A 26479-nucleotide genomic window follows, 5' to 3' on the forward strand; every position below is an offset into this window, starting at 1 on the left:
GAAGAGCCTTGCCAGTGCTCTCCCCTCTTGCGTGGACAGGTTTGACACCTTTGCAGATGGTAGTTGCACAACACAGTATAGCTGTCAGGGGTGTCTGGGTTAAGCAGCAGTGGCCTCAGCTATCTGAGGGATCCCCAGGGTTGCTAGTACTCCTTAATAAGTGAGAGAGATTTTGGAGTATTAAATATTGTTACTGAGAAGCAGCACTAACTGAATTCTCCAGCTTGTGCACTGCCAGAACCATGTTGGGCTTTTCCTGTGGCTTGAAGTTGTAGGGGATCAAAGGGAGAGTGGGTTGTGATTAAAATGGCAAGGTTTTTTTTCCTGACTAGAAGAACAAATGGAAGGAAGATGGCAGTTCTATGAACACTGAAAGTTCTGAGTTGGGCTCTGTGTTTCATACGCCTAGATTCATTGCTAGCTTAGATTTTCAAAACCTTCAGCACTTTTATCTCTCTGCATTCAGATCTCTCTATTATCTGCACTGGACTCCCAAATTACATCCCTCTCTCACTCCCAAAGCTTAAGCACTGCTTTGTCTTCCCAGATACTGTTTTCCATGTTCTAATTTGATTAAGGGCTTGCCTGCACAGGAAAGTTGCACTATTAATTTGCATTTTGCTTTAAAGAAATTATGTTAAACCTGGGCAAAAGGCCATGTGGATACCCTGGTATTTCTTTGCAGAAATACAAACATTTTATTTCAGGTTAGATCAGGTCAATTAGGAACAAGAAGAACTTGCAAAGCAATAAATTTTCCTGCACCAGAACAAAGAGAGTCCAGCAGCTTCTGCAGATTATGTCCTCCAAATGTGAATAAAGGTTGGCAGCATGGTCTTGACCTCAGCAGGAGCCACAGTCTGATGGACAGAGGTAAAATACCACCAGTCAGTCTCACCAAAGCAGCAGCCATTAAGTTCTGGCACATGCTGTGGAGCAGGCTGTTTCACACTGCAGCAACTGCCTTTTTCCTACCCAAGCCAGGCTGGTGCGCAGCACTCATAGAGCAGGAGCAGGGACTGCTGCCTCTGTGCAAGTATTGGCCTCCACTGCTTTACTACAGGTATTAAAATGTAGTCCTTTGCCAGAAACCTACAGTACCATCTTGCTCAATAGGAAAAAGCCATGTGTATCTGCCTACTGCCCCTCTTTCAACGCTGCATGAATGCCTTGAGTTCACTGTGTTGGTTTACAAGCAGACCGTAATTTTATGAGTGTGCTTTTAACTTGTAGGCAAGCTCAAAGTAACAGAAGGTGAAGACAAAGGAAGAGAGACCTATATCAGCAAGAAGAAATGAGAGAGGCCCATCAGTAAATCTTGGATGCTGCACATTCTTACTGTGAACTGGTTTGAACTGGTAAGCTGGTAATTGCATAAATCCAAATAAGCACGTAGTCAAGATGGCTCCTATATTAAGCAACATTCATACTATACTTTGAAGAAGGCAATAATGTTTCTCACTTCGGTTTCTGTAAGCCTTTTCTCCTCCAATCATCATTTCTAAATACCAAATGTAACTTTTATGTCACATTAGGGTTTTCTTTGGAAAAACCTCTAGAGGGTCACTGACCAAATATTAGAGTGATTATAGCTCAGAAATTCCTATGGGATTGTTAGGGCCCTGAGGGCACCACCATCCCCGACTGCCCTATCCTTGTCAACCTCCAGGGCTTCCCCCCCCCGCTAGTGTCCCAGAACCTTATGTCACCCTGTGGGGCCACCAGCCCCTGCCCCAGCAATGTCTCCACCTCCCCACAGCCCTGCCATGGGTCCTGCTGAGCCAGGCTCACCCATGGGCCAGCAGCTTGGCCCACCCTTGGCTGTCCTCGAGCTGGAGAGGTGCCTGGGGCTGAGGCTGCCCTGGTACCCCCAGGTGGTCCTGGCTGGGGAATAGGATGGGCCCAGGCTGCCAGGCCCTGCTCTGATGCCTTGGGGAGAGCCCCCGGAGTCCCAGCCCCAAGGGAACTGCTGCCCTTGCTGTGCCCTGCCAGGAACTAAAATACCTAAATCATGAAGACTGAGGGACAAATTAACCAAACCCAATAGTAGTCTTCAAGAGAATGGGGAAAGAAGGCCCACCTGCCCAGCTCCTGTTGCTGTTGAGTATTGATTAGGTCTGTCCCTTAGCCAGAGAAGGATCTCCAGGGAGATGGAAGTAGTGTAGAGGTTTATAATACAAAGGTTCATACAGGTGTGAACAGAAAAGGAGTGGGAAGGCTTGGGTGTTGAGGCACCAGCAGGAGCACTCAACAGGAGAAGGGCTCTCTGAATGGCCTGCAATGACACCCAGATTAGCAGGTCATCAAGACCACAGGGCATCTGTCTGCTGTTTCACAAACCACTGAGATCTGGAGACAAAGTGATTAGTCCTGCTGACTGCCAGACCTGGGACAGGATGAAGATACTGCCAGTTCCAGAAACGTAACAGAAAGACATCCAAAACCCAGTGCATGGTCACTAACCCAAGAATAACCCAGGAGACATGAAGATGACTTGATAGCTGGCATCCCTTGTTCTCCGTGGCATTTCAGCAGATCCTGGACCTATTACCTGGGCACAATCTTCACTTTGCCTGGATTTTGGATGGATGGCTTGAATGAGCTAACCTGGTGCCTGCACCTGTGAGGCTGTGAATGCGGCTGAATGAAAGCTGGTTTGTTTCTGCTTTTATTTTAAATGAAATCACTTTCCCCCCACCTGAATGTTTTCTTCATTGTTGATATGGTGCTGGAACAGTATTTCCTACAGAGGAACAAGGTGTAGTAAGTAGGAGCACCCAGCTGCATAATCTTTCATATCTCTGCGATGGCAGCAGAGGAAGAACCACAAAAAATTATGTCAGGAGAAAAGAGTCTTTTTGTTCTGGATGGGTTCTTCAAAGACCACACTATCCCTTTTGCTGACTTTGGTCAGCAATGCAGGTCGTGCAGCTGGAGCTCTGGCCCACTCCATTGGGAAGATTAACTCAAGCTTCAGTTTGTACATTGCAGCTTTTCCACTTAAATCATATATGGTAAAGGGGTTTTGAGACATTTAGTCCATCACACTGTTTTAAGATTATTCATCCACTCTGGATGGGTGCTCATTGGACTGGATCTCCAGAGCACAAACTACATTCCCAAACTGGGGGAGGCTCCCAACCCTGGCAGCAACTGGCTTTTCCTAAGAGGTGGGTCATCAGGCTGTCATTGTGTCACCACCACTTCTCAAATATGAGGCAGGAACCCCTGCTTCAAGCTGAGACTGAAAAGCCACTCATCGAGCCAGGGCCCCGCGGCTCCTTTCAGACACCCACAGGCTCCGCAGAGCCGTAACCCTCCCACCGCATTCGGAGGCAGCCGGTTCAGTGCCTGCAGGGAAGCAGGAGCTGCTGCTGCCTCCCTGTGAGACAGCAGATCCCACTGACTTCCCCTTTGTCTAAAAGATCTATGATGCTGCTGTTCCGCTCCAAGACGTGGCTGCATGGCTTGTTGTTGCATGTCACCTCACCCTGGAATAACTTAAGTCTCCTTGTACTGTAAGCGTATTGCTTTTTAGCCTATTCATAGTAAACAGGAAGAGTAGTTCATTTCCTTCCTCTTTGCAGTTACTTTTTATATATTCATGTACTGCTATTTTGGCTCTCCTCAGACTTCACTTCTTGAGAACAAATTGTTTTTCATTGTGCCTTACAGTTTGTGTCTTCTGAGCTTCCAGTAGAGCAGCAGTTTAACACTTAAATGAATATAGTGTTTATGAAATGAGCTGGACTAACAGGTATGGAAATGGAAATTTATGTCTTCACAGATTACATGCCACAGTGGTAGGAGGAGTGAGAACTCCATACCTAACTTGTGATCTGGAACATCTCTAGAGGCAAGAAGATAATACAGTAATGAAATTTATCTAAGTGGTTCAGATTTCCTCTTCAATTAGTAGCCTCTAGGCTGTTTCAGCCTGCTGGGAGTCATTTGTGCCAGATGTGGTGGTGTTTTTGTGATACAAACAAGACATTGCAATAACAATGAATGGTGTTAACCAACTTATTTCACATAAATCACCAGCCTTTTGGAGGCAGGGCATCCAGGCAGAGTTCATCTAATCAGCTGTAGTTGGCTACATGGAAGACTCTCCAGCCAAGCTAGTCACCTCAACCCCCTATTTACGGCCACAGTGGAGAAAAAGGCACTCTAAGGTCATGAATCATCTCATCTCAAGGTAGATATTTAAAATAGATCAGATAAGACATACCTTTAAAGTGCCTATGGGGCAGCAGGCTCAGATGTAGAGATAGACACTGTAGATATTTAAAATTAGCTGAGCTGAATCTCACCTGTGGAATCCCTCAAACTGATGACACACAGGTCAAGTGCCCCACTTCCTGTGGTGCATTTTCAGAGTACACCTCCTGCCCTTTTTAATTTACAGCCAGACGTAATGGCTGCTGAGAGACTTGTGAGGGTCTTCCACCAAATGGATAAATCTTCTTACGGATTTAAAAAGAAAATCCTTAATTTTTTTAATTTTTTTTTTTTTAGTTTAGTATTTAAATAGCCATTTTTCAGAACAGGAATAGTTGCTTTTCCACTTCTGCTCATGCCACCATGTGGAACTGGAAAAGTAAATGCTTCCATTAGAAAGCACTGATGTTTACTATGGCTAAAATAATGATATTCACGGTGAGGGGTTAGGCTGATTCATCACATACAATTACACTGTAAAGATTTATCTCACAGAATCCTTGGAAAATATGTACTTCAAAACAGTCTTTTTTACTACCACAGAATTTCCCCCTCCCCCAATTTTTATTCCAGAATTAATAGTTTGTAATTAAAGAAAAAGCTTCTCTTGATACTATAGCACATCCCCTGACCTACTTCAGTGCAAATGCAAACATAACCACTTGTTTGTTTGTACTTCTACAGGTGATGGTGCTGTTCAGATAGGAGCTGTGGTTAAAGTTTCATAATGGAAAATCTGACAGGCAGTTAACTAATCCATGAGTCATATTTCGTAATAGCCTAAAGGTCTCTGATGTTCGACCTTCATTTGATACCCTTGCCATCAGGGAGTTATACATAATCCATCTGAAGAACATTCTTTATATAGATGACTGCATGCTACCCTTTTATACCTGCAGGAATGGGCATGGCACTTACTGAAGCAGAGAAGTCTTATCTGTCCCTTTCCACCTCTCTCTCTCTCTCTCTCTGTTTGAAGGGCTGCAGAAGTGCAGTGGAGGAAACTCACCTGATGAATGAGGACAGCACTTTGCTTAAATCCTCCATAGGGCCTACCAGAAAGGTAAGGAGAAGGGTGGAAAGTTGATTTTGGATTCCATTCTCCCTACCCCCCAGAAGGGATTTCTGATCTGTACAGCTCCAGTAATAAAAGTATCAGTGGAACTACCAGTACTAATAGAGCTTTGCTGGTTTCACCTGTGCATGGCTCACTTCTGCTTAAGGCAGGCCAGACCGATACAGAACAAAGCATCCTTTTGTCAGACCATCCCAAATGGGAATCCTACCCTTGCTGACACCGGCAGAGTTGAGCCAGCATTAACATGCCAAGGTGTTTATAGGAAGATTTAATGTGGAGAGGGCTTGTCTGGTGAATCTACCCCTCTATGTTCTAGCTAAAGAGTGAAAAAACAACAAAATTGCTTATTAGGGTACCATAATGTTGTCATTTGGGAAATCTCAAGTCCTCCCTCAAAGGCAACAAGGAATCTTGGCATTGCTGCTGTTTCCAAAGCTAAAATAAGGCAGACACGTGACTTCAGTAACTGCATGTGAAGTTTACATACTATGACTCATTGTAATAAACCTAAATAAAATCCCAGTGTGCTATTACAGCTGGAATGTGTTTTCCATAGTAAATTATTTTAGGTTTGATTTGGCTTCTTTTTTACCGCTGTAGAGTAGTAGAATATCTCAGGGATATAAACTCTTTGCCATTGCAGCATATAAAGTTCTGGTCTTTGTGAACAGACCTACTGTAAACTACAGCAGAAGATTGTCTTTTTTTTTTTTTTTTAAACTCTGGCACTAGAACTTTTACAGCAGTGCCAAATGCTAGACTACGAGAGCAGCTGGGAAAACAAATGGAAAGAAGAAAGCAGAGGAAGAGTTGCATCTCAAGCTTTAACCTAGGCTGTCTTTTCAAGAAACTGCCATTTCCAAATAACTATTTTATAATTATGCCATAAGATACCAGCAGATGCCACGAGTGATGTATGTGTAGCATGTGAGTTGCCTGCTGTATATGAAGAACCACCTAGTGAGGATCTAGCACAGTGGGAGGGGGAACATGACCAGCCTGATTGTAGGCACCAGTGAGGTTAGTCATCCCGCTGAGTCAGCCAGAGACACAAGCACCTCTAAAGGGTGCTTCTGCCTACTTGTCATCTAACATTAGACAGATAAAGTTACATGGTATAGGCCTGTCATTATAGACTCATTTTCATGATCATTTATGCATGAAATTCATCTTAGGTGGATGATCTGGATTACCAGATCCACATCTCTTCAATGTGAAGTAAAGCTGGTGTTGGACTGGGCAGGGTATTGCAGTGGGTGTTCTTTTAGGGCTCTCCTTGCAGCCCCTCTCAAACAAATGCAGTAGGTAAGAAAAGACCAAACAAAGGTCCCAGTAGAATTCATGTTAATGCAGATCTAGTACCAGAAGTGGGCCACCAGTGTTTGAATTCTGACGAGAAAGTTTCTAAAAAGGGGGTAGGAGAAGGGAATGGATTACACAGCAGATGCATCCAGCCCACTGTGAGCAGTTCTACCTCTTCATCCACCTCTGCCTTCAACTTGCATAAGAAATAATTCTTGGGTGGTATTTCAGTGGTGTGAATTCCCACTTACCAGGACATGGTAATTTTTAATACTCCTTATTTACACAGGTATTGTAAAGTTTCTGTCTAGTCAGTCACAAATTTTCAGGCATCAAGAGTCTGTTCCAACAGGCAGGAAGAGTTGGGTTTCTTCTGTCTTCACAGATAACTTTCCAAGAAGTCATCACCTGAAGTTTGATAAGCACACAGTTATGCTTGTCACACTCCAAGCAAAATGACAACATAGCTAAAATCAGAAAGTCAGAGTTGTTTATTGTATTTTTTCTCTGATGTGTATGTATGACTAGTGCTGAAATAAACCTGGCAGAAGCAGTGTAGTTTAGCTAGTTTAGCTTTCGCTTTAGAGGACTTTCCATCCTGTTCAAATGCTTACTGTGTTCCACTGCCTCAGGCCACAACCTCGTAGTGTCACCCTTACTCAAAGATTTTTGTTGCTATCATTTAGGGTCCCTGCAGGAAGAAGGGCCCAGCTGCACAAATCCCACTGTAGGGTTAGGGATGTTAGGGATGCTGTAACAAAGGTAATACAATGCATGTAAAATGCGTTACAGTCTTGTACAGCTCTTGTCTGATGATCTGAGGGACTCAGCTCCCAGTTTGGCATGCAGTACCCACTGAAGTCAGTATAACTATCATTTCTGGCAACTCATCCTGGCATTGGATCATGATATTCATAACACAATTTTGGTTTAAAGTGCCAAGAGAGGAACTGTATTGTATGACTGTTCACAACTCTTCTTGTGAACACTCTGCACTCTTGTTTTGACTGATTTTTTGTTTCTTTCGAAATATTTTTCTTTTGTAAAAGTCACCTGAATATCAGAAGAGAATTTTCCTTTTGTCCATCTTTCCTCTTTTTATTGCAGTATTAGCTGTAATTAAATGTCAAAATACAGGGACATCATTACCTGACAGTCTTCTCTTTCCAAACAATTCCTGGAACTGAAAATTAATAAAAAGAGATATCCTTTCTAGTTCTTTGTCTTGTGGCTTATTTTCAGCTTTTGACAGTGCTTTCTGTGAGCTCAGTTTCACTGCTTTCTCCCTGGTTTTTGGTTCCCTTGCTTGTGTGGAGCCTTTGATGCTGAAACAGGATAAAGCACTGAAAAAAGAAAAGTAAAGTACTGTGACAAAAGGACAAGCATCGCCCCAGGGATTCATGTACTGAAATATCTTTAAAATTCTGAAAAACTGATTAGTTGGGAGTTGACGGTGTCCATTTATAAACAGTTTATGCTAAGAAATCCTGGTTAGTCTTATGAGCAAGTTCTGGCTGAGCAGAAGTGCTGATGACTTTTTTGAAATGAAAAACATTTCTAAAGACAAAAATATCTGGTACTGAAATCTCTCACAGTCCTTGTTTACAATTTCTGTGTGATCCCTTTTCCAGGTTTATAATGATTGCTTGCCTTGCCAGCAGAACTTAACAACTTTGTGGATTTGTCTTTAATGCTGTAATTAAACCCAGGATGATTTTCATGGGCCCAGAATAATCTGTAATTTTTGTGAGAGCTCTGTCTTTCAAGTGGCCTTGCATAAGATACAATCTTCACTGACCTAAGCATGCAGACACTATTTTTTTTTATATACTCACTGATGTTTTCATCAAAGACCCCTGTACCTTTGGGGTTCTTTCAGCCTGATATGTTTAGGTAAAAGTACAATTTTTCCAGCCTTTCTCACGATGTTTTAGCATGTTTAAGTTATCTTTCTAAAACACTCCTTCTTTTTCTTCTGCCAGTGTGCCTCCAAAGAGCTTGTCTCTTTTAGTCCTTCTATAAGAGTTACAATCCTTTCATACTGGTTTTCCTCCAGCATGACATTTTCCATTGCACTCTCCACCCACTCAGGACACAAGCTGGGGACCCTGCAGTGACTCCTTAGCATTCCCAGAGCCGAGCAGTCTAAAGACCAAAACCTTCTTGTTCTTATTAAATAGGGGATCATTATGTAGTGTAAGACCCAAAATCCGATCTCCTACTTTTTCTCCGTATTTATAGAAGGAGTGGATATTCCTTATCACACAACAAAAAGACGAGACCGGAATCACACACACACTCAGCAGGGCAGAAATGTACTATGGCAATAGTCACTAAGGGGTAGTAGAGGCAGAGAGTTAGCTCCTTAAATGTGAATTTATTCTTCTTGGAACACATAGCTATTTTTGAAGTCTGAAGTTTCATTAATATGATTCCTCTACGGATAACTTGTCCTTAAAGCTTTTGTTCTGGGAATATTTCATGTAAGGAGTTTTGAGTCTTGAACCAGTTTGTGCCTGGTAGTATTAATAACCCAGGGCAGAGAATGTTTATATAGTACTGAGCGCCATGACAGCTCTTAGAAAATAATTAAATAAATCACTGGCTTTGTTTCTGTTTAAATACAGTGTTTGCCCTCTGTAGATACAGATCTTCTGGATCCTGCTCAACAACCTCATTTGGGTAAACCTGAATACTGTGCCAATTTTATTCCAGCTCCTTTAATGTATGGCAACGGTACAGACAACCCATTGGAGTTCCCCATCTAAACGCCTAAGAAAAAGCCAAAGTCCCTGGAACCCACACTAAAATTATCTACCAGGAGTCTTAATTTTTATACACATACACAATTAAAGTAGCAAATGAAAGGGGTAAATACATCCAAATCAACAATTACAGTACGCAGGAACCATTAGGGTCCAAAGTGACTGCCCATTCCAGACTTCTAGAAGTGTGCTGAAAATAATCAGGACTGGAAAGTTACTCTGGCTGCTACTGAGGGGATGCCCAACCATATGAGAGCCAACATAAAACTAGCAATGTCAAAAAAACCACACTAGTTTACAGTTTTAAAGCACTGAGCAGAGAGAAATTGAGAAGACTGGAGCTATTGCAGTCTATGAACTTGGCCTTTGCGACCCACACACACATGCAGAACCTGTGTGCTATAGAGAGAAGCTGTGTGTTTTACTTCAGAACACCTTGAAAGCTTCTCAGGAACCTAAGCACTTAAGAGACATTTCAGAGAAGTCATACTGTGGTTGACTGTGCCTAGCTCACATGCGTTTTCAATAGAAACATTGAAAATCGTTTCAAGAGTGAGGTGTATCCACGTTAAACTTTGAGTATAGGCTGAAGAACATACAGAGCTATGCTAGACTGGTTTCTGGTACAACCTGGCAAAATACTTAAGATGCTACCTAATCCCAAATGATCCCATAAAACCCACTGGTATCTGTGTAATCTCCTACCACCAAATCAGTCTTAAATTAAAATATGAATTTTCCATCAGGAACTGGCAAAGCTGAGAAATAACTTTATGGCTAAATTCAGCATATTTTATGTATTTGTGATACTTGTAGTTTCTGATTTTGAATATAAAATATAAGTAAAGAGAATCCCTATAAATAGTAAAATCGTCGTGCATTTAGTATGGAATCATAATACATTAATCAAAATATTTGTAACATTTGTCTATAACTTCGTTACTGCAGAGTGAGCTGCACTAAGGGGCTTTGAGCTGGTACAGAAGACAGGAAAGGACAAAATTCAACTCCAGCAACCAGTGAATAAAGAGTTCAGGTATTACAAATTGAAGGTTCTGCAAAACCAGACCGAAATGCAGAGTTAAAAGTCTCTGCCAGTTCTGGAACAGAAATTTAGTCTGCTGCTGCCACTAGGAAGCAATAGAATCTGGGGGAAAATGGGAAGGGATCAAGAAGTGGGGTGAGAGACAAAAACTATGAATGATGAATTTGCTATCCAAGACATAAAATGAAGGCTGCATGCCCTGTGAATTTCAAAGGTCCATCGTAAGTTTTTAGGTCCAGCAGTGGGTCTTTTAGTCAGTTACACAGGAGGCCAAGCTAGACAATCTGGATGGTTTAGGATGTGCAGATGGAGTTTCAGCACTGCCTGATGCTTGCTTTCTAACAGTACTTGTAGCAGTATTGAATGGTAAATTGGCAGCTGAATAGCAGCATGCTGGCAGCACAGCAGTTGTAGTGAGAGATATATGTTTATCTTGGTGGTGCAAACATGCCCCTTGTCAGCAGTGGATTCTAGAGTTTGCGTTAATAGTAGAAGTAACACGAGTGTGTCTGCTTGCCATGGGGGTGGCCAGCAGTCAGGCAGCCTGTGTGAATGGTAGTTGTGGGGGCACTGAAATGAGGAGCTGAAGGTATCATCTGAAAAGAAATCTCTCTGGAAAGGATAAAGGGAGATACCATTCTGCATGCCTGGGCTAGTGTGAATTCATCAGGCTCCGTGTTTGAATGGGAGCCAGGTATAGCATGCAAGTAACTCCTGTTTGCTGTGCCTGACCTAAATCCAAGTGCTGCTTTGTCAGGTTTTGTCCGACACGCGTTCTGTTTCCCTACTATGTAGGAACGCTGCTGGAGACTGGGTGTTAGCATTGGAAACATGATGATTCAAACACACAAGTATGAAGGCTGTGTTGCAGCAACAGGGAGGAAGTGGGGACATGTAACCTTGCCTTGTATTTTATGGAGGTCAGAGATTTCAGTTCATGTTAAAAGAATTCTTATTTGGGAAGTTTCAAAGGATTAAATATAGACCGTGTTCACATGCTAGATGGCAGTGAGGCTCCGCAAGCAACCCGCTTCCCTGCTAACAATGCTTGTGGGGATATAATGTGTTGTTTGTTTGTTTGTTCATTAAATGGTAGTTTTTCAGGATTGACATCTCTCAGAGCCCAGCCATGCAACTCCATTGCCTCCCCATTCCTTGGCAACATTACCCCTAGCAAGAGCGCACAGCTGGCACAAGTCCTTGAGCTGCCCTGATTCCTTCCTTATCTTCAGTCTCACTGGTTTTGAGGAAGATAGGAGCATTACACAAGGGGCCTTAGGGTGATAAGATAAGCATCTGCTATTTGAGCCTCTGCCTTAAACTACCACATTGACAGTTCCCAGTAGCAAGAAGACAAGAATTACACTTGATAGGAAGACTGCCAGCTGCCAGCTCTTCTGTGATACCTGCCTCTGGGGATGAGAGGTGTTTCCCTGGTAGGATATCTGTGTGAATACTGAACCCTACTCACCGCTGATACTAATGACAAGGCTGAACAGAGCAAATGCACTCTACCCCCAGATGATGCCAAGGTCCTTTTCTCAGTGGAACAGTAGGTGAGCTTGGTGTTTAGGGCAGAGAGGGTGATGGTATCATCAGTGAGAAATAAGAAGACAACATCTTTTTGTTTCAAAGATCCATGTTTAAAGCCTACACAAACAAACAAACACATAAAAATAAGCAGTAATTAAATGGAAAAGAGAATCCACAGGCCAAAAAAGGGATGCCAAGAGTCAGCATGGGGAGGAAAAAAAACAACTTTTGGTCTAATCAGGTGAAAAATGCATAAAGTTGCTAAGAAGCAGTGGTTTTGGTGCAGCAAGAAACTCTGTCTCAAGTTATGAAGTAGTGGAAGTAAACTCAGCTTGGTGCACATTCCCCCTCATGCTGTTTGCACCAAGCATGGGGTACTGTGTATGTACAGTTAGCCAAGCTCGCACACCCAGAGTGCATGTGTCACCACAGTGCAGTGGTTACAAATGCTGTCACTCAAAGAAGAACAAGGAAAAATGCAAAAAATTACCTTTTTGGAGGAGGGGTGACGGAGGAGGCGAGAAGGAGGTGACTGTATCTTGACAACCCCAGCTGAAACTGACCTACTGTTTGGATTATCAGCATGACTGTCTATTCCCTCACTTACAGAAGATTTCAAGACAACATGACATGTGAATTTGTGAGAATGTGGAATAGACTAAACCAAGAAACAGTCTTTGGCTTTAATTAGGCCACTACTCTTGTCCTGCTGGGGGGTCATCAGGGCTCTGAGTGCACCAATAGCTCTGAGGCACCCTGAGAAGCCCAACCTGGGACCCCCACCCTGTCACTGGCTGGCCTAGGAGCATCTTTCCTGGGGCTACCTGGGGCTCCCAGCTAGTCTTGCCATGTGGAACACCCTGCTCCTGCTGCTCCCTGACATATACCTGAAAGGAAAAAACAAAACCATCTCAAAAGCAGAGACTGTATTTATGAATGAATGTGAGACTTGCAAAGCAAAATTAAAATCAGTGCTATTGCAGGATGACAGACTTGAAATAATAAGCTGTCGTGGTTTAAACCCAGTCAGGTAACTCGTTCACTCACTCCCCCCCTTCCTTCCCTCCCCCTACTCCCAGAGGGATGGAGAGGAGAATCGAAAAGAATGCAACTCCCACGGGTTGAGATAAGAACAGTTTAGTAACTAAGGTATAACACAAATCACTACTGCCACCACCAATAATAATAATAATGATAAGGGAAATAACAAGGGAAGAGAATACAACACCTCAGCACCAGCCAACTGATAACTTGCTCCCCCCCCCCAGCCCAACCAAGCACCGACCGATACCTCCTCCAACCCTGCAGTCTCCCAGCCCTTCCGGCTAACTCCCAGTTACATCCTGGGCATGACGTGCTGCGGTATGGAATACCCCTTTGGCTAGCTTGGGTCAGGTGTCCTGTCTCTGCTTTCTCTCCGCTTGGCCTCCTCCCTGGCAGAGCATGAGGCTCACAAAGTCCTTGGCCAAACCAAAACATCATTGTTATCAGCTCTGTTCCCAAGCCGAAAGTCAAAACACTGCACTGCACCAGCTACCAAGGAGGAGAAAAATGACTGCTACTGCTGAACCCAGGACATAAGCCAAAACCAAATTGTGAAGGAAGAAGAATACATGCTTACAGTACCTGAATCAAAATCTCAGTGTATAAGGGTACAGGCAGAGAGGCTGTACAAAATCTTTAGATATTTAATCACTTGTGTGTTTCCCTGTAGAAAGGAAATAGACAGATTAGTTTTCCTATGGAGAATTCATTAGCATTCTATCATTGAAGAGTCAGTATTTTTAGCTTAGTGAGTTTAAGATGTATTGTGGTTTGGGCCTCAGAAGTTACCAGCTCTGAGTAACAAAAGAAAAAATGGAGTGTGTTAGGAACTGTACAGTGATTTTCTGAGATCTTTTATGAACCATCCTCCTTGCTTGCTGGTTAGCATTAAGTGCCTCAACTCCATTTCAGGAAGGCGGTAATTAAACTGGGTCAAATGGAAGTGATTAGATTGGATTACCCATGTCATGGAAAAAAACACTGGAAGATCTAAGAGGGAGGGAATTGCCACACACATCCCAGCAAGTTCTGCTGGAAGGTGTATGAATTTACTTTTCCCCCTGCTGAAGAGCTTTGGCACACCCAGGATCCCTCTAAATGCCTCAGACTCAGTTTAATGTAATTGTTTTCATCTTGGAAATTCCTTAGGACTGGTAAGGAAAGCAGTTGCCCTAGCATCACTTCCACTTGTGTGGCTCACCCCAGGTCTACCTGTGCTGGGTTTTGGAAGTGTCCTTGAAGCTGCCTTTACTTAGGGGTCTTTAATGAATAAAACTCTTTTTCATTTCTGGTGCTAAAAATTACTGTGGAAATGTTCAGGTGGACAAGGAAGAATAACACCATGCCTGCTGGGAGGGCAACCTCTGGAAGGCCAGCAAGAGGACCCAAAATGGAGAAAACAAATCTTGTACTTGAGACTGGGTTGAGAATTGTGAATGCACAGGCTGCTGTGGGTATGCACCAGCACATCTGCAACACCTCCAGTGCTTTGGATTTGCCCAACACAAATGCCCATTGGCCTTGAGATGGGTCTGTGTGTAGCCTGTGTAGCAAGGCCAGATGCAGCAGCGTGAACCTCAGATTTGCTGTGTGCTACAAACAGGCTCCTGAGAGCCCAGGTCAAGTACAGTACCAAGTGTTGTACTTGAAGTCAGCCCTATAGAAGCATCTAACCTACACAGGCAACTTGCACATGATTTGTGCAGCACTCGTGAGGTCTGGGGTAGAGCTCAGAGTACACAGATACCCTGGCAAGCCTCTCACTCAGCACAGCCCCAATTTAAGGCCGCCCTCCATTATGTGATCCTGCCACAGAGAAGCAAATATTTGGTGACTGCTGTAATTACTAAGACATAAGCAGTATTTTATTGCAGGGTTTCCTGTTGGCCAGCAGCCGAGTGGTTGCTTCCTCCTGGTGACATCTCTGAGTGCTCTCTGCATGCCTGGCTCCACCGCTCTATTTTACTGAGATTTTCAGCAGACACCATGTCACCAACCCCTCAGTCATAACCCTTCACCCCTTGTGCCACCAGAGAACTGATGGCCCTGGGGGAATTGGGCTGAGACGTGTGCATGTGTATGAGCATGTGCATGTGCATGTGCATCCGCTTGTGCACACAGCTGTGTTTATTTGATGTTGCATATAAAAGAGTAGTATTTATGTTCTAATCATGATGTGTTCCCAAGCAAAATATTTTCTGCTCTGATTTATTGCTCTCTTTAGGCCTGCCCTCAAGCATTGTTCTTATAGTTGGAGCCAGTCACATTTTTTCCATTTGGAAATGGAAATCTTAAATGGAATGGCATATTTAATGAAAAAAACACAATAGTTTGTGTTTTCCCATTTTATGTTTGCTTTCTTTCTCCCATCTTTCTTTTTACCCTTTCTCTTAATTTATCTCTGGAAAAAAGAAAGAGAAACAGTATCTGGAGAAAAGGCAGAAGCAATTTTTTTTTTCCTCATTTTTGGCTAAGGAATTAGAAAAGTTCAAAAGGTTTTACTAAGAAAAAGTCCACATGAAAAATACCTGTCATTTTCTGATTAGCCCTGTTGTACTGCTGATCAAAAGTATCCAGCCAAGAAACCAAATTAAAAATGCTTGCGCGCTATACAGGGCCAGCACCTCTTTACTTTATAGTGCTTCACAAAGCTTACGCAAATGGCCTTAGAGCTTGGTTTTCTTTTTATCCCACAAATATCAAAAAAGAGAGGTCCCCCCTACCCCCAGCCTTCTTTTGCTAGATGACTTCTCAGAGAACCAACAAAATCAAATTAGTTTTGTAGGCTGCTCTTAGAAGATACAGGAGAAAGCAGATCTTTAACAAATTAAGCTTTCCTCCCATGTGTTGTTTCTCACTTTTCATTCAAACAATCTCAGAAGAGTTTTTACACAGTCAGAATAAAAATTCTTTTAAAACCCTGTTTAAAATCTCCACTTTTAATTACCCTCAGTAGCTTAGGATTCATTTCTGTTTTGAGGCATGAAATCCCTTCAGCTCTACTGCCTACACAGCAAAAACAGCAAGAACAAAGCAGAGATTATGAAAAAAAAAACAACAAACAAACTCAAGAAAATAATGACATTTTTAAAAAAGCTCATCCATCATTATGCCATAAAAAAAAAACAAAAATACCAAAATCATACACTTTTTTCCTCCCTTGTGCATCTCATCTATCAAGCAATAAAAAATCCTGTGCTATTGTATTTGGTTTCTAAGCTGGATGCACAAACTATAGTGGCTGTAACCACCAGGGATGTTGTCACCAAACAAATGTTGCCATTAAAGTGTTAGTAGGAGGTCCATTAGGAAGTGCAAAGAGAAGAACAATTTTTTTTGTGGGGTTTGGTAGGAAAAGCAACTAAATCTGAAGTACAGCTGGGTGCTCTTAAATTAGAAATCTTAAGGAGGTCTCCCACACATCCGTGTAAGATGGCAAGTTTGAGCTGTGCATTGCTGCAGATACGCTTCACCTCCTCCAGCTTCTCTGTTTCTTGCTAAGCTTCTCTGTGGCTGTAAGCCTCTCTTGGTTAACTCCCCAGTGGCTTTCTGGGCAGCGTCTCACTGCTCTTCCATCTCTCCTTCCAATTCTCTTAGTTCCTCAGTATGGTTTCAATCCCATGTCTCAGCAGCTCAAGAGGAATGAAAATCAGCTCAGTAGATTCCTCCCCTTCTCCATTAGCTGCCCCTATTATTTATCTCATTAAGAAGAAAAGCTGGTCCAGATGTGTAACTGAAACAACACATTCTTTTTCTTTGACATTTCCTTGCATTGATCTTCTCTCTGGGTAATTTTATTGTTTTACAATACAGGTGGAAGGTAATTTTCCAACATAGTGTGTTGCCTGGCCCCAAATCTGGTGGGTTTGCTGTGAAAATAATTTTCAGAAACCACAGTCATAGTCCAGTTTGAGAGGACTGGCACAGTATTTGAGCACTCCTTTGCAAGGGCTAGTCCACAAAGGCTGTGTTCTGCAAAGGCATCTTAATGCATGTGTAATGCCTGTATCTTAAGCACATGAAACTTACATGCACATAAGCAACTGGATTATCTCACCAGATAGGTGGGCATTTTTTCCAGATCCAGTGGTTAGTCGGATACATCATTTGAGATAATGAAGAAAGAGAATAGTTCCTCTCTTATTTGACAATGGACAAAGCAAATGTCTTGCATAATAGGAATCTCGGGAATAGCTACCACAATGACTGTGCAGACTTTGAGGTTGCTGCACAAAGAGAATTATTATTACAATGTTTAGTGGGAGGAAAAGAACACCCATCAATTACTATTCTCCAATACCTTCCCCACTAAGGCTAAAATTAATCTTGATTTGAAACTAAAATATAGCAGAACTCGTGTGCTCGTTGTTGTGGAACAGGAAAGCTCTTCAGAAATCAGGTGCTTCGGGCTACAGGCCTCTAGAGGTCACCAGAGCCTAATTAAAAAGCATTGCTAAAGCCATCTGTGAAATGTAAATTGCTTTGTTTTGATTGGGACTTTCCCCCTCTGCAGCTCTGGGTCTCCCCTCTCGCAAGGAATCCAGATTCTCATTAGGCGGCGATTAACATAAAATGCTTGCAAACCCACACTGTCCTGGAAAAGGCCGGGCCATACAGGAATCCTCTCCTTTTTGAGTACGAAAGCAGAGTCTCCTGATTGATTGTCTTATCCTCTGCACACGGTTCCAATCTTACCTTCGTGCTTCTGTGAAAAGCTGGAGCCGCTTGTGTCCCACAGGCAAGAGCTTTGCCACACCTTTGTAAGTCCAGAGAATGCCATGAGCATTACCAAAGTGAGAGGGATGACAGTTCTTTCTCTTGTGCTGAACTCAAAAGGGAGCACAGGCCAAGTGTGCACATTAGGTAGCTGGCAAGGATTTTTCTATGTACGTTTTTGCCTTGCAAATTATGACTTGCAAACACACGAAACTGTAAATCAGAAGGTATCCTTTCGGGTCACCCAGTGCTATGTCTACAGGGAAGGTTTACAGAAGAGCTGCAATTTAATTATGATTAAGGGGTTGTCATGAGGCCAGAGACCTCATCTGCTTCATGCAAGAGCAGAAGGGAAAGCTCAAGTAATTTTCCTGGAGCTCTTTCCAGTGTTTAGGAATGAGACAGCCTGGGGCGGGGGGAAAGGAAGCTGAATACATTTGAGGGAAAATATTTATTTCAAGACAGCAAACAGAAGCTGGTCCTTTCAGGAGAAATTCCTCTGAAGAGAGCAAAGTTATTTATTTTAGGAGCAGTCACTGGAATGCAGGTCTGTGGTGTCTCAGCCAAGTGATTTTTGTCTCCTGTGGAAAGACAAAAGAGTTAAATACAGATGAATGGCTTGTGGCTTGCCAGGATGCTGAAGGTGGAAGGGGGGGGCCTACCGTGGGGGGATCCTCCTAAACAGCTCCTTTGCTTTTATATACAGGATACCGCAGGCCCAAGATGTTTCCTCAGAGTCCAGGGAGTTTTTCTGGATGCACAGCAGGAGCCAAGGCTCTGCCCCTTCTAATAAGTCTATGCGGTAGCTCCTTCCCGTGAAACTTCCTTTGCCATAGTGGCAGCGGATGGCTTGCACAACTTGTGCTCTTCCCTGGGAGCAGCAGCCCAGGGTGATGGGATCACCCTGAGTGTGTTTGCTGGGAACGGTGACACTGCAGCCTGGCTGGAGTCCACACATGGGCTCCTAATCCCACGCAAAGACCTAGAAAGGTCAGCAAGACCATAAACAGTATGTGCCCACCTGAAAGGAGGTCAGGGATCACTGTCATTGTAGCACACCACTCCCAGAGAGGAAACCCTCATATGAATCTTACTTTTAAATCTTTATTTCCTTTCCTTTCAAAAGATGCCTTGTAGACCTAGGGCCATCCCTTCTTGGTTCCCTTCTCAAGGCTACATCCTAGAGAAACCTTGCTCCTTCTTCTTTCCCCTCTCCAAACAGCAATCTCATCAAAATTTCTAGGTGGTTGCCATCTGTCACAAGCAAAACACCACCCTTTTTGCTATTTACAGTGCAATTAACCTTTACTAAATTAGCCTCAGACTGTCATGAGAAGATTAATTAAGGCAACACACCCTTGACTAATTCCCACCATGGAAGCAGTGTGCTGCATTTGCAGCACCTTACCCACGACACTGACAAAACTCTTTCAGAATTGCATTGTGGCAGGAGGGGGAAAGGTGGTTTTATCCTATCTGCATCATCCCAGCAATTTTGCTAGCCCTGGGGAGACGTGCAAGGAATGGCTCCAACAGACACAGTGCTGTGGAGGTACCTGTGGTGATGTAAGACCTGGTCTTCCCCAGCAGTGTGTGTGGGTGTTTCCCCACTGCTGAGTGTTACTGCTCTGGTAGCCAGGATGTGGGACCCCACCACAGGCAAGTGGTGTAGTTTAAGCTGCCAAAGAATGAAGTTACTGCCAAAATATTGGGCTGTGATATGCAGCAGCTGTGCTTTGGAAACATACCCTGTTTTGCCTAGCACCATCAGACTTCTGTACACGTCTAAGAGGCATAAATCATGCATAATTCAATACATAGTTCAAGGCTTCCCAAGAGCCTCAGACCTTTGGCCTTGTATAGTGGAGCTGATCTGTGCAGGGTGTGCCTGGGTTATGTGGACATCCCTGTGCTTGCTGCCAGGCCCTGGAGAACCCAAGGCAGATGAGCCAGTTCCCCCAGGCCCAGGACAGCATGAATCCTGGTGGAAAAAGAGGTCTTGGCCAGGGAAATCCAGCATGCTGGCCCTGCCTCTGCTGTTCTTCCCACACGGCTGTAGCTCCTGGCAGAGAGGCAGCGCAGCCAGTAAAGGCGGTGATGTCTTAAGCCAAAGCAGCTGCAGTCATCAGAGATGGTATCCTGAAGGCCAAAATCTCAGGACTCAAAGCTGCAGCAGAGAACAGCCGCTGCACAGCAGCACTGTTGGTAAGCAACAAGGTTACAATGCAATACCTATATTGGTGGGCAATGCTTTTGCTGTGCTATCAGTAGTTCCAGGTGTCCCACCGTGTTGTCCAGCACAGGATTGTCCTTCTGTACCTATGCCACTGCCACCTTCTCCTCATGCACTGAAACCCCCCATGGATGGGTTCTGGGGAGACTGTCAGCCCAGGGAATGGGGGCTTAGTGAAGAAGAAAACAGCCCTGTTTCACACCATGGCACTGCCTCTGCCTCCTGAAAGTTTAACAGAGTAAGTGATCATTAGTAGTGCCCAACACTTGCATTTCTTCAGCACGAAGATTCAAAGTGTGTGACCCATAGCAGCACTGTTCTGACAGACCCAGGACAGTACTTATTAATTGCAGTCAGGTGTAAACTACTTCCTTACATTTATTTGGTTTTGTACCCATGTGTGTACCTAAGGAACTCATGAATGGGTACAGAGGCAAGACCTAGATGCATACTACTGCCATCCTCCTCCTGCTTTACTCTGATGGGAAAGCACTTAAGAACCAGCTTGGATGATACCAGCACTGGAACCCTGGGCATGCAGCATGCTCTGATCCAGAGGTACATACAAACACAGTCTGAGGTAATCACATTCAGCATTACTGGGAGGAAAGGCTGAAACAGCATCTGTTGTGATGGTGAACTCTTCACACTGTTATGGTATGGACACTTCTAACAACATTCATAACATCCTAAAAGCTGTCAGGGAGGAGCAAGGGATTATTCATTTTCCAGCCTTACCTTCCATGTTGCAGCCATACCTCAGCAGCAAGGAGGCTGGCCAAGCCCATGATACACCTGAAAGGCTGCAGCTTCACAGATGGTGACAGCAGTATGCAAGACTGCACCATCCATTAAATAAGAATAAAATTAATACAAAGTATAGCTGATACAGGATAATAAATGATCGTACTGAATCATCAGACAGCCACTTATCTTCTTATGTCCTTGCCGAGAACATGAAAAAGGAGTGACCAATGTAATCTGCTGATTAATGGGCATTATTTGGAAATTCAGATATTCTTGATACGTCTGATTCTTGTCAGTTGTAGTAGCAAAACACTCCTGCCCCAACTGAAGCCAGTAGGAATTATAAATCAAAGACACTCACAGTGTATCACTGTAAAGTGAAGTAAGTGGCAGTCTATCGTAAGCTGAGCTTTACCATGTCAAGCAGAGCTCAGGCCGAGGAGCTGACACAGCAGCTGTTTGTTGGTGTGACAGTGACCTCCAGCAGACAGGCAGACTGGGCAAATGGCTATACTAACCTCTTTACCTGTGGCAGCTGATTCTCCCAGCCCTTAGGATGAGGACTTTTTGCCTGTGCTGAGGGCATGACTCCCATCTGTCCCAAGAAGAACAGCGCGGGACGGAGTATCTATCAAGAAATGATGCTCAGGTTCTGCTCAGTTCAAGGCAAGGACAACCACTGCCTATATGGCCTACACCGATGAGCTTGTCCTATTCCCATGAGTCAATCTAGAGCCAATCCAGTGAACTAGGTCACCGGCAGTGACCCACATCTTCCGCAAGAAGAGCCTCTGATGCTGAAACCCCAGCGGGATGTTAAAGAACTTTAAGCACTTTTCGCTTCCCCTTCCGGGGCGCAGACGGGCTGACCAGGCGCACTGACACGATTACCTCCGCTTTGCGCTGCTCAGTTACGCCCTAATCAATACGGATAAAAGTCTGACAAAAGCAGCTTAGAGCAGCGGCCTCCTCCTCAGGCCCTGCCGGAGCCTGCGCGCGTGGCAGCGGCGCCGCGTGACGTACGTTCCGGCAGCGCGACAGCCGTCAGTGCTGCCCGCGCCGGAAGGCTCCTGTCGCGCTGGTGACGTTGGCTCTTCCTCTTTCCGGAGTGAGGCCGGAGCGGAGGTATGGTCGCTGCGGGCGCGAACCCCATCCGCCGCCATCCGCCCCCCGCCCGCCGCTGGTGCCCGCCCCGGTGCTGCCCTCGGCCTCTCCCCGGGGTTGGGGGCGGGCCGTGCGGGTGCGCGGGCCAAGGCCTGGTGCGGCCGAGTCAGGCGCTGAGGGCTGCGGGGACTGTGGGGGCCTAGGGGGAGGGAATGGGGAAGGGGCGTCCCCGCTCGGGACGTTGCTGACGGCGGGTGTCGGCGCGCTGCCCTCTGCCCGCAGGGCGCCATGGGACGTGTGATTCGGGGCCAGAGGAAGGGCGCGGGCTCCGTCTTCCGCGCACACGTGAAACACAGGAAGGGCCCGGCCAAGCTCCGCGCTGTCGACTTCGCCGAGAGGCACGGCTACATCAAGGGCATCGTTAAGGTAGAGGCGGGGGCCTTTCCGCGCGTGCTCTGGGCCCCGTGCGAGGGAGGGTGGGAGCCTGCAAGGGCTCTTAGCGCCCCTTGCCATCAGGTGCAGGGACACTGAGGTGCGCTTCGTTCTGCCTTACTTCTGCAAGGTAGCTGAAGTCCTGTCAGCTGTGCTGAAAGCCGTTTGGCTGCTCCTTGTTGGGGCTTCTCTTCGGTCGTTAAATAAGTCACATTTCTTGAAATGCTAAGCTGCTTTGTGTTTATGACAGCATTTAAATAAACTGGCAGCACATAGATAGCAACGTGATCTGGTAAGAATTTTGCTAACGCAGGAATACCTGTGCTTTTATATCGCCTAAGAACTCCCCTGTACCTCCTGAAACATGAGGGGGGAGAGTTTTCCACATAGTTTCATCTTTAAAAAAGTAAATCGATGTTCATTAACACTAGGTAGTATCCATCACCTTAGCCCTGAGCAGTGGGGGCAAGGCAGGATTGTTATTTGGGGTACAGTGCAGTGTTTCAGGTGTGCTGTAGGTATTTTTCACGCATCAGTGACTTAGACTGCAAGCAGTGCCACTGGGTACCTAGCTGGGTGCTCTGAGCATCAAGCTGTCTCTTCAGCCTGTCAGAGCGGGGTCATCTTCAGGCTGGAGAAAAAACTTCCTTCATGCTCACTGTAATTGAGTTTTATGATAAAAAGTAGGTAGGTACATTTGTAGGTATGTAATGCATGGGGGGGAAAGGGAGGTTGGGTTGCCCAACAGGGTTGAAAACAGCAGAAAAAAACCACTAATACTGCACATCAGCCACATCTGAGCTTTCCTAGAAAAGACACATATTGCAAAAACCTTGAATCACTTGGCTGTGGTCTAAATACGTGTTTGTGTGTTGGAATGTTGGTGTAATTAAGGATTAGAATTAGCATATTTTTCCAAGAAAAAAAGAAACAGTAAGCCTGTGGTACCTCACTTTGGGTTTGGGTAACTCCGGTATACTTAATACCAGAAGGTGAGAAACCCTGCCATTCTAAGAAAACACTTGGAGAAATTGCTGCTGGTGTCCAAGTTTGTCTCTCCCCAAAGGTGGTTGGGCAACTAGTGGTTGGGGAGTTCAGGTTAGATATAAGGAAGAAGCTCTTTCCTGTGAGGGTGGTGGGTCACTGGTACAGGTTGCCAAAGAAGTGGTTAATGGTCTGTCCCTGGCAGCGTTCAAGGCCAAATTGTACAGAACCTTGGGTGACATCGTCTAGTGTGAGGTGTCCCTGCCTATGGCAGGGGGGTTGATCCTAGATGATCTTAAGGTCCTTTCCAACCCGAATCATTCTAAGATTCTAACTACTGAAAGTGGATTTGTTCTAAGGGGAGATCTGCTATCTGCACAATGTCAGGAATAAGCCAGTTCAGACTCAGTTTCAGGCAGCACACTGAACCAGAGTGTGGTACCAATACTTGTTGTAGTCTTACTAAATGTCAATCTTTAACTCATTCACATCAGGAGAAATGAAGATCCCCCCCTGAGAATTACCTCAGTAGTAATCATCTCCAGTTTTCCCAGTTCTTTGATTTCTGCAGAACACATGACAAATGCTGTCCACTTTTCTAAAGCACTCCTGTGTTCCAACAGGACATCATCCATGATCCTGGCCGAGGCGCTCCACTGGCCAAGATTGCCTTCCGTGATCCGTACCGGTTTAAGAAGAGGACAGAGCTGTTCATTGCTGCCGAGGGTATTCACACCGGGCAGTTCGTGTACTGTGGCAAGAAAGGTGAGTTAAGGTTGAAGCTGTGTGCTCGGTGTTGCCTGAGCAGTTTCAGAGTGCTGAAAGAGATGTTGTCTGAACCGGGATGGCTGAGTGTGGTTGTGAGCTGTGACACTGGAGCAGCTTCCACTAGCTTTAAGCAGACCTGGATATTTTTCTTGGAGATTGCCATCTCCTCATGCAGCCTGTTTTGACTCTAACAAGGCTAATTGCAGTCTTTGGCAAGTTTTTGGGTTGTTTTACCCAGACACCCTGTTACCTGCCTTTCTGCTGCACCAAGGGTGGGACTTGGGTTTCAGATCAGACAACAAAAAGTGCTTCTGCTTGTCTCTGCTGAAGTGTGTGTGCGGTACCCTTCTGTGTACATTGCCCACGTTAAATAGAATTGTAATTCAAGTAGAGGAGCCTGAATGAGGCTGTGGATGCTCTGATTGCTCTTTGCAGCTCAGCTGAACATTGGCAATGTCCTACCTGTTGGCACCATGCCAGAAGGGACCATCGTGTGCTGCCTCGAGGAGAAACCGGGTGACCGTGGGAAGCTGGCCCGTGCTTCTGGAAACTATGCCACCGTCATCTCTCATAACCCAGAAACAAAGAAAACGAGGGTGAAGCTGCCTTCTGGCTCCAAGAAAGTGATTTCTTCTGCAAACAGAGCTGTTGTTGGTAATGAGTGACAGCTATGCACTTCTCCTGTACCTGAGTTGTCATACTGCTAAGCAAGCTTTCAAAAAGGGCCCCAGGTTCTAATCTTGTCTTGAAAGTAGCATTATTTACAGGCTGGACTGGGATTATGCACCAGTACAGTCTGTGCACAGGTGCCTGACTTGTATTTTTTGCCTGCATTGGTTTTGGTTAATGATAACTTAAGTCTGGAGATGGTTTGAGCAAGTGAGAGGACATAAAAGTAGATTCCCATTGTCCTCAAGCTGTAATGGAGCTGCTCAGCCCGTAAAATCTACAGTCCTTGGGAAGAACTGTAGAAAGTGTTGATGATGATTTCCTGCTTTTGGTAAACTGAGCTTTTGGTACACTGAGCTTTTGGGGTAGTACTAGGGAGTGTTGTCAGTAGAACAGTGTTCTGGAAGGTCTGGCAAGGAAGTAAAATACCATTGTCAAGAAGCAGAGGTTTTAGCAGGTTTGTTGTACCCTTGACTGACAGCTGAGATGGAGGCTGTGCTCAGCCAGCAAGTGACATGTGCCTGCCTCTCAACAGAAGACACCGAATTTAACGGCCTGTTACTCTAGTAAAATTGACTAAATTAACCATGAAATAACTAGATATTAAACCTTAAAGTTCTTGAAAGGCCCCTGAACTCTTTCAGTTCACATTTTCTTTAATTGAAAAACTGTTGTTTCCATTACCCAAGAAATTGCAGCAATAAACCTGGTAAGATCTCAATCCTGTACGTATGGGTGGAGAAATGGTGATCAAGGTGCGTGTCCCCTTGCAGAGCACTAGGTGTATGGCTCGTGGCTTGAGTCCCATCTCCCTGCTAGTGTTGGCTGGAAAATGAAAGTTTGAATACACACCTGGGATTGTTTGGTATTTACTGCTTTGGGTTTATGACAGCATTTAAATTGGCAGCACATAGATAGTATGAACTGAGATTTAGAAGCTCATTCTTAGAACTTGAATATTACTAGGAGTTAGTCTTGTTCTTAAACACTCTTTTGCATTCCTGTCTGTTGTATTTGTGTGTTACTATTCCTGCATGCATTTTTTTTTTCCCCCAGGGATTGTTGCTGGTGGAGGTCGTATTGACAAGCCTATCCTGAAGGCTGGCCGTGCCTATCACAAATACAAGGCAAAGAGGAACTGCTGGCCACGTGTCCGTGGTGTAGCCATGAATGTGAGTCCATTCTTCATTAATTTTCACTTTTTTATGCTTTAAAAGGGATGTGTTTGCTGTGTGAAGCAGCCTGCCCCATATCTGAAAGAAGGCTTTTTTGTTCCCTTAAATCAATTTACTGCTTTTAAGCATCATTACTAGTTTCTGTTATTTATATTGACTACTTGCTTTCCTTTTCCACAGCCCGTAGAACATCCCTTTGGTGGTGGTAACCATCAGCACATTGGCAAGCCTTCAACCATCCGGAGAGATGCTCCTGCTGGGCGCAAAGTTGGTCTCATTGCTGCCCGCCGTACCGGAAGGCTGCGTGGAACAAAGACTGTGCAGGAAAAGGAGAACTAAAGATCCACTGTGGAGTTTACAGAATAAATTTTTAAAACATAGCTTGTGTGAAGTTCAAGTTACCTGTTACTGAAGTATGGCTCAGGTAGGGATAATGCTCGGTAGGGGAAGTTGGTGAGTGAAGGTAAAGTTGGGTTTGGGTTTGTTTTTTTTCTCCCCACCTTGAAGAGTAGGAATTCTTTCAGCCAGCACTTCAGTCTGTGAGCTGATGCTGTAAGCTGGAATAACACTGTAAATGCTCTTGTGCCCATGTGTGATGTAAACACTGGTCTGGTTACGTGGTTACTTAGGCCTGACAGCATTACAGACTGATCAGGTGATCCT

The 26479-nt window shown here is 44.7% G+C and overlaps 1 protein-coding gene and 2 long non-coding RNA genes across 5 annotated transcripts; 2 read left to right on the forward strand and 1 right to left on the reverse strand.

The window, feature by feature from the left end:
• The first annotated feature begins 354 nt into the window (after positions 1-354).
• Positions 355-10435, forward strand: LOC134167410 (uncharacterized). Of its 2 annotated transcripts, none has more exons than XR_009966172.1 (4): positions 355-1358; positions 3788-4198; positions 5201-5284; positions 10317-10435. It is a non-coding gene; the product is annotated as an uncharacterized LOC134167410 (long non-coding RNA). The 2 variants fall into 2 exon arrangements; XR_009966173.1 differs by having other exon boundaries at positions 10321-10433.
• On the reverse strand, positions 10115-21698 carry LOC134167411 (uncharacterized). 2 transcript variants are annotated; one of them, XR_009966175.1, is made up of 4 exons: positions 21203-21698; positions 13571-13652; positions 11883-12061; positions 10116-10981 (listed from the first exon to the last, which is right to left on the reverse strand). It is a non-coding gene; the product is annotated as an uncharacterized LOC134167411 (long non-coding RNA). The 2 variants fall into 2 exon arrangements; XR_009966174.1 differs by having other exon boundaries at positions 10115-12061.
• Positions 21691-26196, forward strand: RPL8 (ribosomal protein L8). The gene is made up of 6 exons (XM_062626054.1): positions 21691-21809; positions 22071-22214; positions 23828-23969; positions 24408-24626; positions 25698-25813; positions 25997-26196. Exons 2-6 carry the CDS (start codon positions 22077-22079, stop codon positions 26153-26155), a joined length of 774 nt encoding a protein of 257 aa, XP_062482038.1. The 5' UTR covers positions 21691-21809; positions 22071-22076; the 3' UTR covers positions 26156-26196.
• The last annotated feature ends 283 nt before the right edge of the window (positions 26197-26479 follow it).

This window comes from Pezoporus occidentalis, unplaced genomic scaffold (assembly GCF_034315485.1).
Source record: "Pezoporus occidentalis ecotype Australia unplaced genomic scaffold, CSIRO_AGI_Poc_V1 ctg288, whole genome shotgun sequence".
Classification (NCBI taxonomy): domain Eukaryota; kingdom Metazoa; phylum Chordata; class Aves; order Psittaciformes; family Psittacidae; genus Pezoporus; species Pezoporus occidentalis.